Raw genomic sequence first — 14,576 nt, 5'->3', positions numbered from 1 at the left:
TGTTGTATTCTTTTAGTGATTGCTCTAGAGCTTATAGTCTGTATCTTTGTTGTTGTTTAGTTGCTCCGTCATGTCCGATTCTTTTGCGACCCCATGGGCTGTAGCCCGCCAGGCTCCTCTGTCCATGGGATTTCCCAGGCAAGAATACTGGAGGGCATTGCCATTTCCTTCTCCAGGAGATCTTCCCAGCCCAGGGATCGAACCCACATCTCCGGTCTTGGCAAGCGTATTCTTTGAGCCACCAGGAAAGCCCATGCATCTTTATTTATCACAGTTTATCTTCAGATGATATAGTACATTTAGTTTTTAACACAATTTAATCTTTGAGCCATTTTTCTAATGTGATTGAGTTTTTCATTGTTGATGTTTGTAACACATGTAGAAGCAAAATAGTTGATGATAACACGAAGTGTGGAAGTGAGGATATGGACATACACTGTTGTAAAGTTCTCATTCTGCTTTGCTAGTTTAAGCAATCATCATCTCTTTTCTAGATTGCTGCGTTTACTTCTTAACTTGGTACCCTGTCCTCTTTTCCTGGCCCCTGTAGTTTTTTAATACTCATATCAGCCAAGAGTAGAGGAGGTCAGATTATGTACTCCTCTGCTTAAAACCCATCCAACTCATCACATTTAGAATAAAACTCAGGAGTTCTTACCAGACCTACAAGGCCTTGTGTGACCCATCCCCTCGCTTCCTCTGTGACCTCATCTTCTGCCAGCCTTCAGTTCACAGAGTCTGTTCTAACCATGATGACCTCTTTGTATTTCGTCAGACATGCTGAGCCACCTCTCACCTCAGGATCTACAGGCTGCTTTTCTTTAGAGATACTTTCTGGTTTCTGCTTATGGTAATCTGAGGGAGGCCTTCTCTGATCACTATATCCAAAATAGTGTCCTGTTCACCTGGCACCAGGCACTAACCATCCCCTCATTCTGGTTTGTTTCCTTCATAGCGTTTCCCTACTGTTACATTAAAGATTCACTTCTTTGATTATAGTTTGTTTTCCCTCAGAGTATAGGTTCCACATGACTTTGTTTTGCCTGTTGTCTGTGAGGTGTACAATAAACATTTGTTTAAACTAAAAGGATAATGATTTCGGGTTTTACATAGTTTTGAGTTTGAGATTTATGGGGAATGTTGGCATGTTGAGCAGGTATTTGGATTTACAGGTCTATAACTGTGGAGCGAGGTTTGACTTTGCGATACAAACTTGGGATTTCTTTGTATATGTGATGGTATGTAGATAAGGTCACCCCAGGAAGTCACATAGTTTGAGAGGAGAAGACATCCTGAGGCAGAATTTTGGGAACACAGATATTTGGGTTGTCAGAGGAAGCACATGTGGTTTGAATACTCTTACCTGTCTTCCTATAAGGCATTTTTACATGTGGCACTCAGAATTTTATTTAGTTTTAAATTAGTTTTTATTGGAGTACAGTTGCTTTACAATATTGTGTTAGTTTCTACTATACAGCACAAGGAATCAGCCATACTTTACGTATATTGCCTCCCTTTTGGACTTCTTTCCCATTCCGATCACCACGGTGCATTATAGAGTTCTCTGTGCTCTACAGTATGTACTCATTAGTTATCTATTTTATATATAGTATCAATAGTATATATGTGTCAATACCAATCTCCCACCTCCTCCTAATCCCCTACCCCCTTGGTATCCATATATTTATTCTCTAGGTCTGTGTCTCTATTTTTGGTTTTGCAAAGTGGCACACAGAATTTGAAACATTTATGTTAGTGATTTGCCTAAGATTTAAAGGTAAACCAAAAGTCTGTGGTAGAGTTAACAGAATAAATAAATGATCTTGGTTGATTAGTATGTTGGGCTAAATAAAATATAGTTTAACAAGGACAGATGTCAAATTCTGTCATCAGAGTAAACCGTTAACTTGGACAGTGGATATAGTTATTCCAGGTTTATAAATTAAAACCTTGGGGATTTTCTTTGACATAACAAATGGTGTGATTAGGATCCTCAGATAGCAAATGCAGTTTTAGATAAAATTCATAGACATGTGTTGACCTGGTCTCTGAGTGCACATTCTTTAGTTTCTGAAAGAGTGAGATCACATCTGGGTGCCATATTTGTGAAAGGACTTAGTTTAGAATATAGACTCCAGATTAAGTCCAACATACTAGAGGATGTGGAAATAATAACATGTGGATAATAGTTGAAGCTTGTGTTTATCTTGGAGAAGAAAAAAAGACTAGGAGGATATATGATGGCTATCACTATGAGTCAGATATGTGAAGGTACTTTTTTTCTTCTTCCCAAGGGAGAAGAACATGATTAAAGGGTGGCCTTCTAAGGAGCATCAAACCAGAGCTTTATTGGCAGTAGTAAAGAGAAAACAGGTTGGGGGCTGGGACCTGGTAAGGAGGACAGAAAATTTAGTTCAGAAAGTCCTAGTAAACATGATCAATCTGAACTGAACCATGAGAGAGGAGCCTGTGGAGACCAAGCATCCATCATGGACTCACATCTTTAAAGACAGAGCAGAGCAGGACTTTAGGCATTGGGGTAGAATTTGGCATACTAAGTATGGGCCCATGCAGGAACTAACTTCAGAAACAACTAAGAACTCAGTTATTTGAAGTGTAATAAAAGACCAGGTCTGAACAATAGGAAGACTGACTTGAAACTGATTAGCTGGTCTATCAACAATATTAGTTCTGGGGAGAGAGCTATATAAATAAATGAATAAGAAGGCTTCGAAAGAAAACTGGACTGTTGAACAAGGTAGATTTTTAAGGGGCTACTTTTTTTTTTTAAGTAAACACAAGATTTTACTGGCAGTCCACCTTAGCACCCCATGGGTGAAGAGCTTCTTTTGGAGACTGAAAATTACTGCAGATACCCAAGCAGAAACTAGGTCAGCTTCTTTCCTTAAAGCATAGTAGAATGAATTTCTGCTTTGAATTGGTACATATAATTCATGATTTTCCTATTCCCAGATCCTTTGTTTCAGTAAAATAATAATATACCCACTTGTGAATTTGTGTTTTGAATTTGGAGAAAAGATAAAAGTAATTTTTGTTATATTTTAGGTGGCTGAATATACTATTCTTGAAGGAAAACTTCAAAAAACCCTAATTGACTTGGAGAAGCGAGAGCAGCAGCTCGCCATTGCAGAATCAGAGGTACTGTATTCATCTATCACGTGTCTTTATTTCACAGAATCCATTCATTAAATAGATATTCATGAACTCATACTATTCGTTTGTTTTTCCTTTGTATAAAATATATTTCATGGAAATTGTCTTTTAGGCATTATGGGGGAACTGCTATTCAACTGGGTAAAGCATATTTTTATATATTAGAAGGTGAGGAATAGAAAACTGTTGTTTAAAATGGTTAATTATTATTCAGTCAGCTTTGGCTGACTTCTGCAATAGTAGAGACTTTTGGTTATCTCTGTAATGATGTGGAAGGAATGGATAGTTGCACTACCTACAGAGAAGCATCAGGGGCCTAGAATTCTACTTTTGATTTCAGTTAAGAAGGGAATATCCCTTTTTCTTTAAGATTATATCCCAAGAAAGGATAAACATGTTAGTACTGGTTGGCTAAAAAGTTTGTTTGGGTTTTCCTGTAATGTCTTGCAAAAAATTTGAATGGACTTTTTAACCAACCCAATACTGTGCCTAGTTAGTATTTCTGTTAGGTTTTATTGAATTTTACCTGATATACTTTTTTGCATTACTATAAAGGTCACTTCAAATTATTAGAATTTCTTCCACATGAAATTTATATGCCCATTCCTTGCCCACATATTTAAAATTTTCTCAGTATATCACTCTAACCTTATCTTTACACATTTTCTGGGATTTCTACATTGATTTACATAGTTAAACCTAAATATATTATGTATTTGTTTCTAATACTAAGGCTCTGTTATCTTCTATATGATTAGGTAAAAAAATAAGTTTCTAAAGAAAAGAAACTTGGGCATATTTGCTTGTATAATAAAATAGGTTATTTAGATCAGGATCTTAAACAGTTAAGGCCTTTTCAGTTGAATTTATGCATCATATATGGATTTGGGGATATACTTTATATTTTAGTAGTAAATGATTGAAAATTTTAATTTTAATATACCTAAACATCAACTCTCTAATACCTGAAAATATGAAAATCAGTTTGTAAAGTATTCTGAACACTTGACCATATATATAAGGATAATATTGAGCAGTATAATGCAACTAGTAGTGAATCACCCTCTTAAAGATGTACCTGTTTTAAGCTTCAAAGAGAAAGAAGAGAACTGAAATCAGAACGTGAACGGAACCTGCAAGAACTCCAGGATTCTATCCGGAGGGCCAAGGAAGATTGTGTTCACCAAGTAGAACTGGAAAGGTTGAAGATGAAGCAACTAGAAGAGGATAAACACCGACTTCAGCAGCAGGTAGGGTTAAAATATGTGTTACTTCTTTAAACTGAGAATTTATTTGCATTCTAGAAATGGTTCACTAAAAAGTTATAAAAATTCTCAGTAATTTGGACTATTAATCATATTTATTGCGCTGAGATTCAAATGTAAGTTGAATCTTTTCCTGAGTCAAAGCTAAGGACTGTTGGAATAATCTCTCATCATTATTTGTATGAGTCCGTGCTATATTTAAGTTAAATCTCAAATTAGAATTTTTTTTCAGATAAATCTCCTCTTAGCAAACATACTCTTCATATATGACTGGACGAAGTTCAGTTAAGAACCAGATTTCATGAGAGAATGGTCTGTGCTCCTTCCCATTTTTCACCTCTCACCGCTTCTCCGCTTTCCATCCCCATTGCCCCTGGCAGTTGTCGGAGAAACCACTAGTGGCTCAGCAGTTAAGTTCCGTGGGCGTTTTTCATTTCTCATCTAAATCACACTCATCACCAGCATCAACACTGTTGTCCTTGTTTTTGTATATTCTCTTCTCTCAGCGTCACTCTCCTTGTTTTTCTCTACTTGCTGGCCATGCCTCAGGCTCTCTGCAACCTTATTTTCCTTTATCTAGCCATTAAATGTCGGACTGCCTCCCAGCTCCAGACTTACAACGTGCTAAGCAATCTCATTCATGCCTGTAGTTTCAGAGACAGTCTGTATCTCTGGGAATTGCATATTTGTATCCCAGACCTTTCCTTTGCATCCTGGACCCACTTATCTCATTGCCTTTTAGACATCTCTACTTAGGTATTTAACTTACATGCAGAGTACATCATGAGAAACACTGGGCTGGGAGAAACACTGGGCTGGAAGAAACACAAGCTGGAATCAAGATTGCCGGGAGAAATATCAATAACCTCAGATATGCAGATGACACCACCCTTATGGCAGAAAGTGAAGAAGAACTCAAAAGCCTCTTGATGAAAGTGAAAGAGGAGAGTGAAAAAGCTCAACATTCAGAAAATGAAGATCATGGCACCCAGTCCCATCACTTTATGGGAAATAGATGGAGAAACAGTAGAAACAGTGTCAGACTTTATTTTTTTGGGCTGCAAAATCACTGCAGATGGTGACTGCAGCCATGAAATTAAAAGACGCTTACTCCTTGGAAGAAAAGTTATGACCAACCTAGATAGCATATTCAAAAGCAAAGACATTACTTTGCCGACTAAGGTCCATCTAGTCAAGGCTATGGTTTTTCCTGTGGTCATGTATGGATGTGAGAGTTGGACTGTGAAGAGGGCTGAGCGCCGAAGAATTGATGCTTTTGAACTGTGGTGTTGGAGAAGACTCTTGAGAGTCCCTTGGACTGCAAGGAGATCCAACCAATCCATTCTGAAGGAGATCAGCCCTGGGATTTCTTTGGAAGGACTGATGCTAAAGCTGAAACTCCAGTACTTTGGCCACCTCATGGGAAGAGTTGACTCATTGGAAAAGACTCTGATGCTGGGAGGGATTGGGGCAGAAGGAGAAGGGGACAACAGAGGATGAGATGGCTGGATGGCATCACTGACTCAATGGACATGAGTCTGAGTGAACTCCGGGAGTTGGTGATGGACAGGGAGGCCTGGCGTGCTGCGATTCATGGGGTCACAGAGAGTCGGACATGACTGAGCGACTGAACTGAACTGAACTTGGGTGTCTTAGGCATTTAAAATTCAACACGGGCCTCCTATCCATACTTGATCTTGCTGTAAGTGTTCTTTACTTCAGTGAGTGACCCCTGTAACCTGTTCTTCTGTTGCAGCCTAAGTGATACTTTTGAAGTTTGGGAATCATGACACTCTCTTCTAAAACCATTTAGGGTTGTCTTAATGCTGATAGAATAAAGATCAGAATTACTGCCTTGCCGCACCAACCTTTGCATAGTTTGCACCCAGCCTCACCTCATCTCTTGCTTTTGCTGTATGGTCCTCTTCAGGTCCTCAGGCATACCATGCATGCCTCACCCTTTAGAATCTTTGTGTATGCTGCTTTTTCTTGGCCCAGTGAACTATACTAATCTCTGTTTCCAGCTGAGGCATCACTTTCCCAGAGAAATCTTCCCTGACCCCTGCTGTCCAAGTCTAGGTCAAGTTTTTGTTATATGTTTTCTTGGTGTATTCTTCTCTTATTCTATTTCTTTATGATATGTTATAGCAGTTTGTTTTTATTTTCATTAGTGTGATAATTTGATCAGTGTCAGATTGTTAGTTCAATAAAACTATTTTGGTTTCTATCTGTATGCCTGGAGCCCAGCCAGTCTTCAGCACATAATATAGGCTTAAAAAATATTTTCTGGGGAAAAAAAAAAAGAAAAAAGGGTCAAGCTGTTAAAAATGAAGCTTATCTATCTTGAAAAATTTCAGTGTAGATTAGATATGTATGATGAATGCTCTGAAGTCTTTAGTAAATTCTGGCATGAAGAATAGTTTCCATAGCAGTTCAGGGTCAGGTAAGACCATATTATTTAGGTGGTTATAAAGATAAATTTGATTGTTATTATGGCAGTCTCATATAGATTTATGAAAGATAAAGTTGTAAAAGTGGGCAATTGTGATGGCATTCTCCAGGATTGCTTCTCTTCTACGATTTATCAGGAAGATTGAGCCATCTAGAAAAAGATGCTTCTAAGATGTGTTAGAATTCCTAGGGGAGCTCTTGAAAAAAAAAACAAAACATGGGCATTGCTACCCTGTCCCTGCCCTACCTGAGGTATAATTAGCTTACATCTTTGTGGGAAGAATTAGTATTTTGGAAAAATTCCCCAGAGCACTCCTAAAATATAAGCTAAAATCTGCAGGAAGAACTGTGGTAGAAAGTAGAAGTTTTGGGGATGCCCAGTTACACTAAGTCCATGACTGTAAACATTTCCCCTCTTATATATTAGAAAACATTGTAGGCTCTTACTCTGAACCAGGTTACATGTACTGTACACACAATTCTAACAAGACAGGTAGAAGGGACCGATACACTATCAGTGCACAGTGATGAAGTATATACATTCAAACATGTAAAAGCATTTATTAGAACGGAAAAAAGCCAATGTAAATTATGAGCCACTTAGCAAAGGAAAAAGAGCCCAGTATGCCTCATAGCAGATTGATGAATGTGCCTGTCAAAAAATGCCAAACACTAAGTTTATTAGCTTTTGTTTTAAACAAAAATGTGACAGATTCTTTAGAGAAGTTTCTGTTCAATTTTAAAAGTTTGCATGTTCAAAGAGGTAAACTTCAGTTATATGGAAAACTTCCACGTATAGAATACTCATTACCTGAAGATGCTAGATAAATCCTGATTAGAATTATTGATAATCACTTGCAGAAAATAAGAATTTATTATTGGTAATTTAAGTCCCATTTTTGCTACCAATTTTCTCAGTATTTCACATTTAGTTAAGTCTTAGTCTTAGAGAAATAAATAACTGGTTTATCTAATGATGGCTAGTCCTATTGATATGTTTTTGGAAAGCTTTAACAGTACTTGAAAGTGAAGGGAAAGTGTTCAGTCACTCAGTCGTGTCTGACTCTTTGTGACCCCAGGGACTGTAGCCCACCAAGCTCCTCCTTCTGTCGGATTTCCCAGACAAGAATACTGGAGTGGGTTGCCATTTCCTTCTCCAGGGGATCTTCCTGACCCAGGGATCAAACCCGGGTCTCCTGCATTGCAGATGGATTCTGTTCCGTCTGAGCCACCAGGGAATCCCTGTGCTTACTTCCATTTGATTAAAAAAAAAAAAAATCCCAGATTTTGAAAGAACACTTTTATTATCTTTTTTGATAGTTTTGAAACTGTTTTAAGGGAAATTACAGTATTTAGTCAAGACAGTCTTTTTTTTTTTTTTAATTTAGGGAAGTATTGCTTGCTTTCATTAGAGGATCATTCTAGGAGATGAAAATATCTGAGTTCTGTTCGTATGTCTGCCACTTACTAGCTCTATGGCACTGCCTCAGTAATCCAGTTCTCTGACCCCAGAGAACTGGATTTTGTTAGCTATAAATATGAAGGGACTGAGCCAAATCTTTAAGTTGTATTCATATTGGAATTATGAAATTCATAGAGTTTAAACACTGCATTAAAATTAAACTTACTTTTATCAGTAATTAGGTATAATGTTCAATCATTCATGACACATTTAAAAAAATTATTTCTAGTATTTTTATAATATTACTTTTCTATTTGTCACCTAAAATTTAACAACAATGTTCTCAAGATACTAGTTTCATGAGAAATTTCATACTCCTAAAAAGTTTTTGTATATTGTTAATCAGTTAACTTACTGAATTTTTAAGATTACTAGAGCAATTAATTTTCTTTATAGTTTATGTATTTTCTAAATATGAACATGCCTTAAAGAAAAAATGACACTGTTGAATTCTGAAATACTACACTTTGCATACCTCTGTTTTAAAACAGCTATAATCTTTTTTTTAATGCAGCTCAATGATGCTGAAAATAAGTATAAGACTTTAGAAAAAGAGTTCCATCAGTTCAAAGATCAGCAAAGCAGCAAACCAGAAATTCGACTACAGTCTGAAATAAATCTTCTCACTTTGGAAAAGGTACCTGTGTTAGTTTATGGCATCTTAACTAGCCCTAATGATCATTTTATAAGATTAATAAATGATACTTGCATATTCAGTGTAATAACATTTAACTGTAGTTTTCTGATATCAAATAATACATCACATCAAAGAATTTGATGCTCATGACACCGTCACTCGAATTTCATTGCTTTTTTGTCAATTATAGCCTATACTGGAGTCATTGGTTGAAAACAGCAGAACTGAGTAACGCTTGGATTAAAGAAATTCACAAACCTGTCAGGAAAGCTATAACAGCAAGGAGAAACTAAGCTTTAAAAAAGGAGAGGATGGTTGGACCATAGAAATAAAATTTAATCCTTGATAGAACTATTTAAGAGGCAAAAAGGGTGTATATAGAAAATTTGGAGAGAAGAATAAGAATGTGGTTTAAAACACTGAGTTGAAAAAGGTCTTAACTGATTTCTTCTAGCATTTCTGAATTCATTAAATGTTTCTGGAACTTGTCAAATGCCATGCTTTTTTGGTTCCTCTTCTTAGCTCATATGTATTTAATTGCAAGTTCTGCTTCTTACATATCTAGACAGTCTCCTCACTCTCAGCCTTCTCATTTCTTTACCAGTGACCTTGAATTTGAATCAAGCTGGACATTTCCCACCCTTTTTGATTAATCTAAGTATTTAAAGTACTTCTGTTTTTGTATTATGAATTCTGTGGCCTACCAGAGGTCTTTGAAGCATTCAGACAATATCTCATAAATTCTCACAAGCTCTATTAAGTAGGCGTCAAAAGTATTTCCATTTTTACCTTGGGGAAATTCAGGATCAAATATCTCAAAATTGGAACAGAAATATTATCTTATGCATCTTTTCTGAATATAAATTAGATAATATCCACCACAGAAACAAATGGTAAGTGATTTTTAAAATTCCTTCTTCCAACTGCATTTCTATCAATAGAATAAAAATCACCAAACATATTACAAGTATAAATAGTACCATGAACTTGTTGAGGGGGAAAAAAAAAAGTGTAATTGAAGTGCCTTTATATCAGACCTAATGAATTCATCCACTGTTTTTAAATACCTTGTAAAATAAGACTTCTCAGCTCTTTTGAAAATTCTTTGTAAGTGTTTTTGGAGCCAGAAGAGGGCAGAATCTTATTTCTTAAGTAGTAAAGACATAAAAGCACAAAAAGGAAGACTTAAGTGAAGAAGTCCCTGATTTAGTCTGCAACTTCTAGTTATGTCTGATTGAGAGCTTTTTGTTTTTTGTTTACTCATCTCTTCAGTGCATTTTTCACTGTAATGGTCTACAAATAAGTTAACATTAAGGTTTAAAGTTAACATTTTTACTAAATTCACTTCTTGATTCCCTTTATAAGAAGTAACAAATAGTTTGATTTGCTTTAAGCTAGGAAATGACTTTATATGGCTTAAAATTTGGACTTTTAAAAAATAAGATAGGGAAAGCATTATAATTTAGTAGGGCACAAAGAAAACAGAAGTTCTACAGAAACTAAAATTGGTGTATTTAAGAACATTTGGGGAGTTCCTATTGTGTGCCCACCCCTGACTTAAGACAGAGGGAAAAATGAGAGAAAAGAAAAGAATAAGAGGAAAACTATGTTATCCTTTTGAAAGGGACCTCACTTTTAAAGAGTTTGTAACCTAATTGGGGAGATAACTGAGAGAGGCTTAAATGATTGTATATAATTAAATACCAGGGAATGTGATAGAAACTCTTTGCAACTCAGAAAAAAGAAATCATTTGATTTTCAGACTATAGTAGTTTTAAGGCATCTCCATGTAGAGGTAGAATTTGAGCTGAACCTTAAGTAAGCAATGAAGCAAAAAGATTGATAGGTTCAGGAAGTAACTTGGACTAGGAGATGGAGGGGGACAAAACTGTTGGTTGGTATTTCATATTGAACACCAAGAAAGTTGAACAAGTAGGATGGAAATTGTGTTTTGGTGCTCTAACGCCTAGGCAGAGGAGTTTAGGTTCAATATAGTAGCTATTGTAGATTCTTTAGTAGAGTAAATTGATGTAATAGTGGCTTGCAGGATTTGTAGATAGAATACATTAAAGGCTGAGGAGACAAGAGAAGATGAGATGAGCTTGAACTTAGGACATGGTAGTAAGAATACAAAAAGTAAAACTGGAAAATATTTCAAGGGAGAAATCTGTAGTTTCTTATGACAGATTGGAACTGGAGAATAGATTGGAGGCAAAGACAATGCCATGCCAATAGTAGAGAATTAGGAGTTGTGGATATATCAAGGATAGCAATAGGGACATTAAAAGCAGTGAACGTCTGCTTGGTCTTCACAAGGTCCTGAATTGATGCTAGGTGCTGAGCTGAATTTTATTTTCAGTCTGTAACTTGGCTTATAATTTAAGTGCAAAAAAGGTTTCTTCAAGTCTCATAGTGAAAAGTGAGTGAAGTTGCCCAGTTGTGTCCGACTCTTAGCGACCCCATGGACTGCAGCCTACCAGGCTCCTCCGTCCATGGGATTTTCCAGGCAAGAGTACTGGAGTGGGGTGCCATTGCCTTCTCCAACTAATTCACTAGTTTAGTATGCAGTAAAATAACAGAGGTTTTGAATAAGTTAAACTGGCTAGTAACAACTAATCAGTTTTCTTCAGTGATCACTGTTCTATATAGGCAGGATAATTAATTCACGGATGGTCTTTCTGGTCTATCTTCAACTATTCTTACACTACATAATCAATTAGGGACATCTTTTTACAGATAATATGAAGAGAACACAGGTAGATTTAACAAACTCAACTTCTGTAAAGCTATTTGTTATGACGGGATTTCTGACACAAAAATTGCTCACTGCACACTGAACCCCAGAGAAGTGATGAAACAAGACAGCTGATGTTAGGAGGTATATGGGAGTGGGGTAGGGTGAGAAGTCATGGATAAATTAAAAACTGGCAAGTATCTGCTGAAGCAGAGCCACTTTTTAGGGGGCATAAGAAAAACTGATAAGTCACCATTTTGGTTTCTTTAGAGAAATCCATTTGTTGTTAAGAACTTAAGACCATTCACTACCATTCATGCTGCAAAATGCACCAGTCACACTATTTCCAAAAGGATCTTAAAAACTGTAGTGCAAAAGAAATCTAAGAAAATAAATAATTACAAAACCATCAACATTTTTCAAAGAAGTGTGTTCAAACAGTGACTTTTACAAAAAATGTGAATTTGTTTTAAATGAAAAAATTCTGTGAAAGATCAAAGACTCATTTCACAGATAACTTATACTGCATTAATGACTTGATTAACAGTGTACAAGTAAGGGTTGTAAACCCTTTTTTAATTAGGTCTGAGCGATCAATATAAATACTGATGGGGGAGTGTTTTGTATCCCAAACTCCAATATTCCAGCTTTGTGTCCTGTCCTGTTGTTATAATTTGTAAAAATCTTAACGACGCAGTGATTCAAGTTTTCGTAACTTCAATGATGTCTTAGAGGACAGTGCATCTTGGTTTGAAGAATTTGTTGTATCCGAAGGCCGGAACAGTACTCGACCACGATGATTAAATACATAAAATGATGGGTGATTCCTTAGTGTGTCAAATGTCTTATTTTTTAGTTCTGAAGTGGCATCCATGTCTTTAAACTCCCCTGCAATATGAACGATACCATAACAGGTAACTGCAAAGGCCAGAAGCGTCTGAAGAACTATATCTATTGGTAGTGATTCATCTTCCTTTTCTGTTAATCGCATATAAGAACGATGCTGCGCAGCGGAAAAGGCTGCGTGGGCTAGGGTAAAGAGGCCGATGCCCACTAACCCCTTCCATAGCGACGGCGCCATGACTCCGAAAGAGCAGCCAAACAAAAGCGAAGAGCGGCAGAGCCGTTCCTTCCTCCACCGGCCGGTGTCTGCACAGCGCAGAAAGATGACGTAAAGTCTCATCGCTACCCACGAAGAGGGCTCGAGGTCTTTGAATGCCCTGAAATTGTGTCAGAACTTTGGTTGTGTATATTTTTCTGGCAATTGGGTGTGTATATTACATTAGAATCACAGAGGTATTTGTATCATTAAAAAAAGTTAGGAATCACTGATTTGATAGTTTGGGATAAATTAGGAAAATGATGTTTACATCTAAGATTTGTTAGCTATCACTTTGTTATTAAGAATAAAGAAATTCTATGTTTTGATTATGTGTTTTAAATTAGTGTGAATAACAATGCAAATGTGAATTATTTTGATAATCATGGCAAAACAGATGTAACCTACCCAGCTTTTTCTGATGGAGTCAGTTTAGTGGGTACAAACTATCTTTCTAGTTGTCCTAACCCTCATCCTCGGGCTTGTCCAGGACACTATACCTTCTCCAAGACCTAGGGACATGATCACTTTTATAACTGAATACTGTTCTTGTATCTCACAGTTATAAACAGATTTTTTTTCTTTTCCTCTGACATATGTCTGGTTGTTAAATTACCAATTGTTACATAATTATACTAGACAGTTGTTTTATGTCCAGTTAAGTAATAGGAATAAATCTTTGGGGGCATAAGTGGAAGAGATATTTGATAATCTCAGAATATTATTCAGCTTAAGACATATGAGTCTAGTTGTGAAATGTCAACACATTTAAATCCAAGCTCCAGGGATTTGTAAAGCAGCAAAAACCGTGACTCCGTGAAGTCATATATTACTGCAGAGAACGTTCTGGTCTTTTGTGAAGGGGTTTTGGCAATCTACTTTTCCTTTCATTTGATTTCCTCCTGAGTTTTCTGAAGTTTGAATATTTGGATAGTGTCTTCAATTTTATTTTTCTGCAAAACATTAGGAGTTGTGTATATGGGAAAAACTAGAATTGATATTCAAAAACTACACCAGTTTAGATGAACAGTATGTTACTGTAATTCAGCCATATTATCACCTTATCACTTCAATAGTAAAACTGTCTGTTGGCTGCATGAATTTGTTTGGTACTTGGTTTGAAACTTTGAGAGAGTACATTCCAAGACCTAGCCAAGTTGGCTCCAGTTCATGCACAACAGATTGCCTGCTGCAAGTATAAATAACTATATTTAAAAAATTGAATCTCTTTCGTGTTTCTCTTCATGTGTTTGAGGAAAAATAGAAAATAAAAGTTAGATGAGTGTTTTTAGGAGCATTGTTTTTCTGAGGTTTAACATTCTTAAAATATTTTTGACTTTGTACTCTTACTAAACTGCTTTCTGATAAAACAGTTCACTGTTCTCAGAATTCTGTGATTTTTGCCAAAATGAGTTATAAAAGTATCTCTACAAGCTCTCTTCACTGTAAGACAAAATTCCACATAATGATAGGTCTCCAAAAGGAGTAATCTGGTTTCAAGGTTGAGAGTGTCAGCTAAATTGGAATGCTAACAACTGCTTTTTGTAAAAAAAACAACCAAAAAAAAATGTGTTTTTTTACTCTATGATCTTTGTTATATGTTTTAAATACATTTATAGTAACTGTCTGGAAGTTAAGACTGATTCAGTTCCTTTTAGTATAGGCTGTTAGGCAGTAAAAATACGACTATATTTTAAACAAGAAAATGTTCACGTGCCATAATATTTATAATAAATTATATAACAGTTTTAGAT

The 14,576-nt window shown here is 36.2% G+C and overlaps 2 protein-coding genes across 5 annotated transcripts in view; one reads left to right on the top strand and one right to left on the bottom strand.

The window, feature by feature from the left end:
• Nucleotides 1–14,576, top strand: part of CEP120 (centrosomal protein 120) — a 70,116-nt gene that overhangs the window by 41,037 nt on the left and 14,503 nt on the right. For 3 of the 4 annotated variants that reach the window (XM_040241717.1, XM_040241718.1, XM_040241719.1), the window contains 3 exons: nt 3,067–3,159; nt 4,263–4,424; nt 8,867–8,989. In XM_040241717.1, the coding sequence (XP_040097651.1) occupies nt 3,067–3,159; nt 4,263–4,424; nt 8,867–8,989 (378 nt within the window). The remainder of the gene's footprint in view (nt 1–3,066; nt 3,160–4,262; nt 4,425–8,866; nt 8,990–14,576) is intronic. The other variant, XM_040241720.1, reaches the window with a different exon arrangement.
• LOC120864693 (ER membrane protein complex subunit 5-like) lies at nt 10,342–14,384 on the bottom strand. Its single transcript, XM_040241722.1, has one exon. It carries the CDS (start codon nt 12,904–12,906, stop codon nt 12,409–12,411), a length of 498 nt encoding a protein of 165 aa, XP_040097656.1. The 5' UTR covers nt 12,907–14,384; the 3' UTR covers nt 10,342–12,408.

The sequence above is a fragment of the Oryx dammah genome, unplaced genomic scaffold, assembly GCF_014754425.2.
Source record: "Oryx dammah isolate SB20612 unplaced genomic scaffold, SCBI_Odam_1.1 HiC_scaffold_5, whole genome shotgun sequence".
Classification (NCBI taxonomy): domain Eukaryota; kingdom Metazoa; phylum Chordata; class Mammalia; order Artiodactyla; family Bovidae; genus Oryx; species Oryx dammah.
This window is presented reverse-complemented; position numbering and strand designations above follow the sequence as displayed.

What these genes read in the sequence shown, in the direction of transcription:
- LOC120864693 (XM_040241722.1), bottom strand. Translation starts at nt 12,906, where the DNA reads ATGAGACTTTACGTCATCTTTCTGCGCTGTGCAGACACCGGCCGGTGG.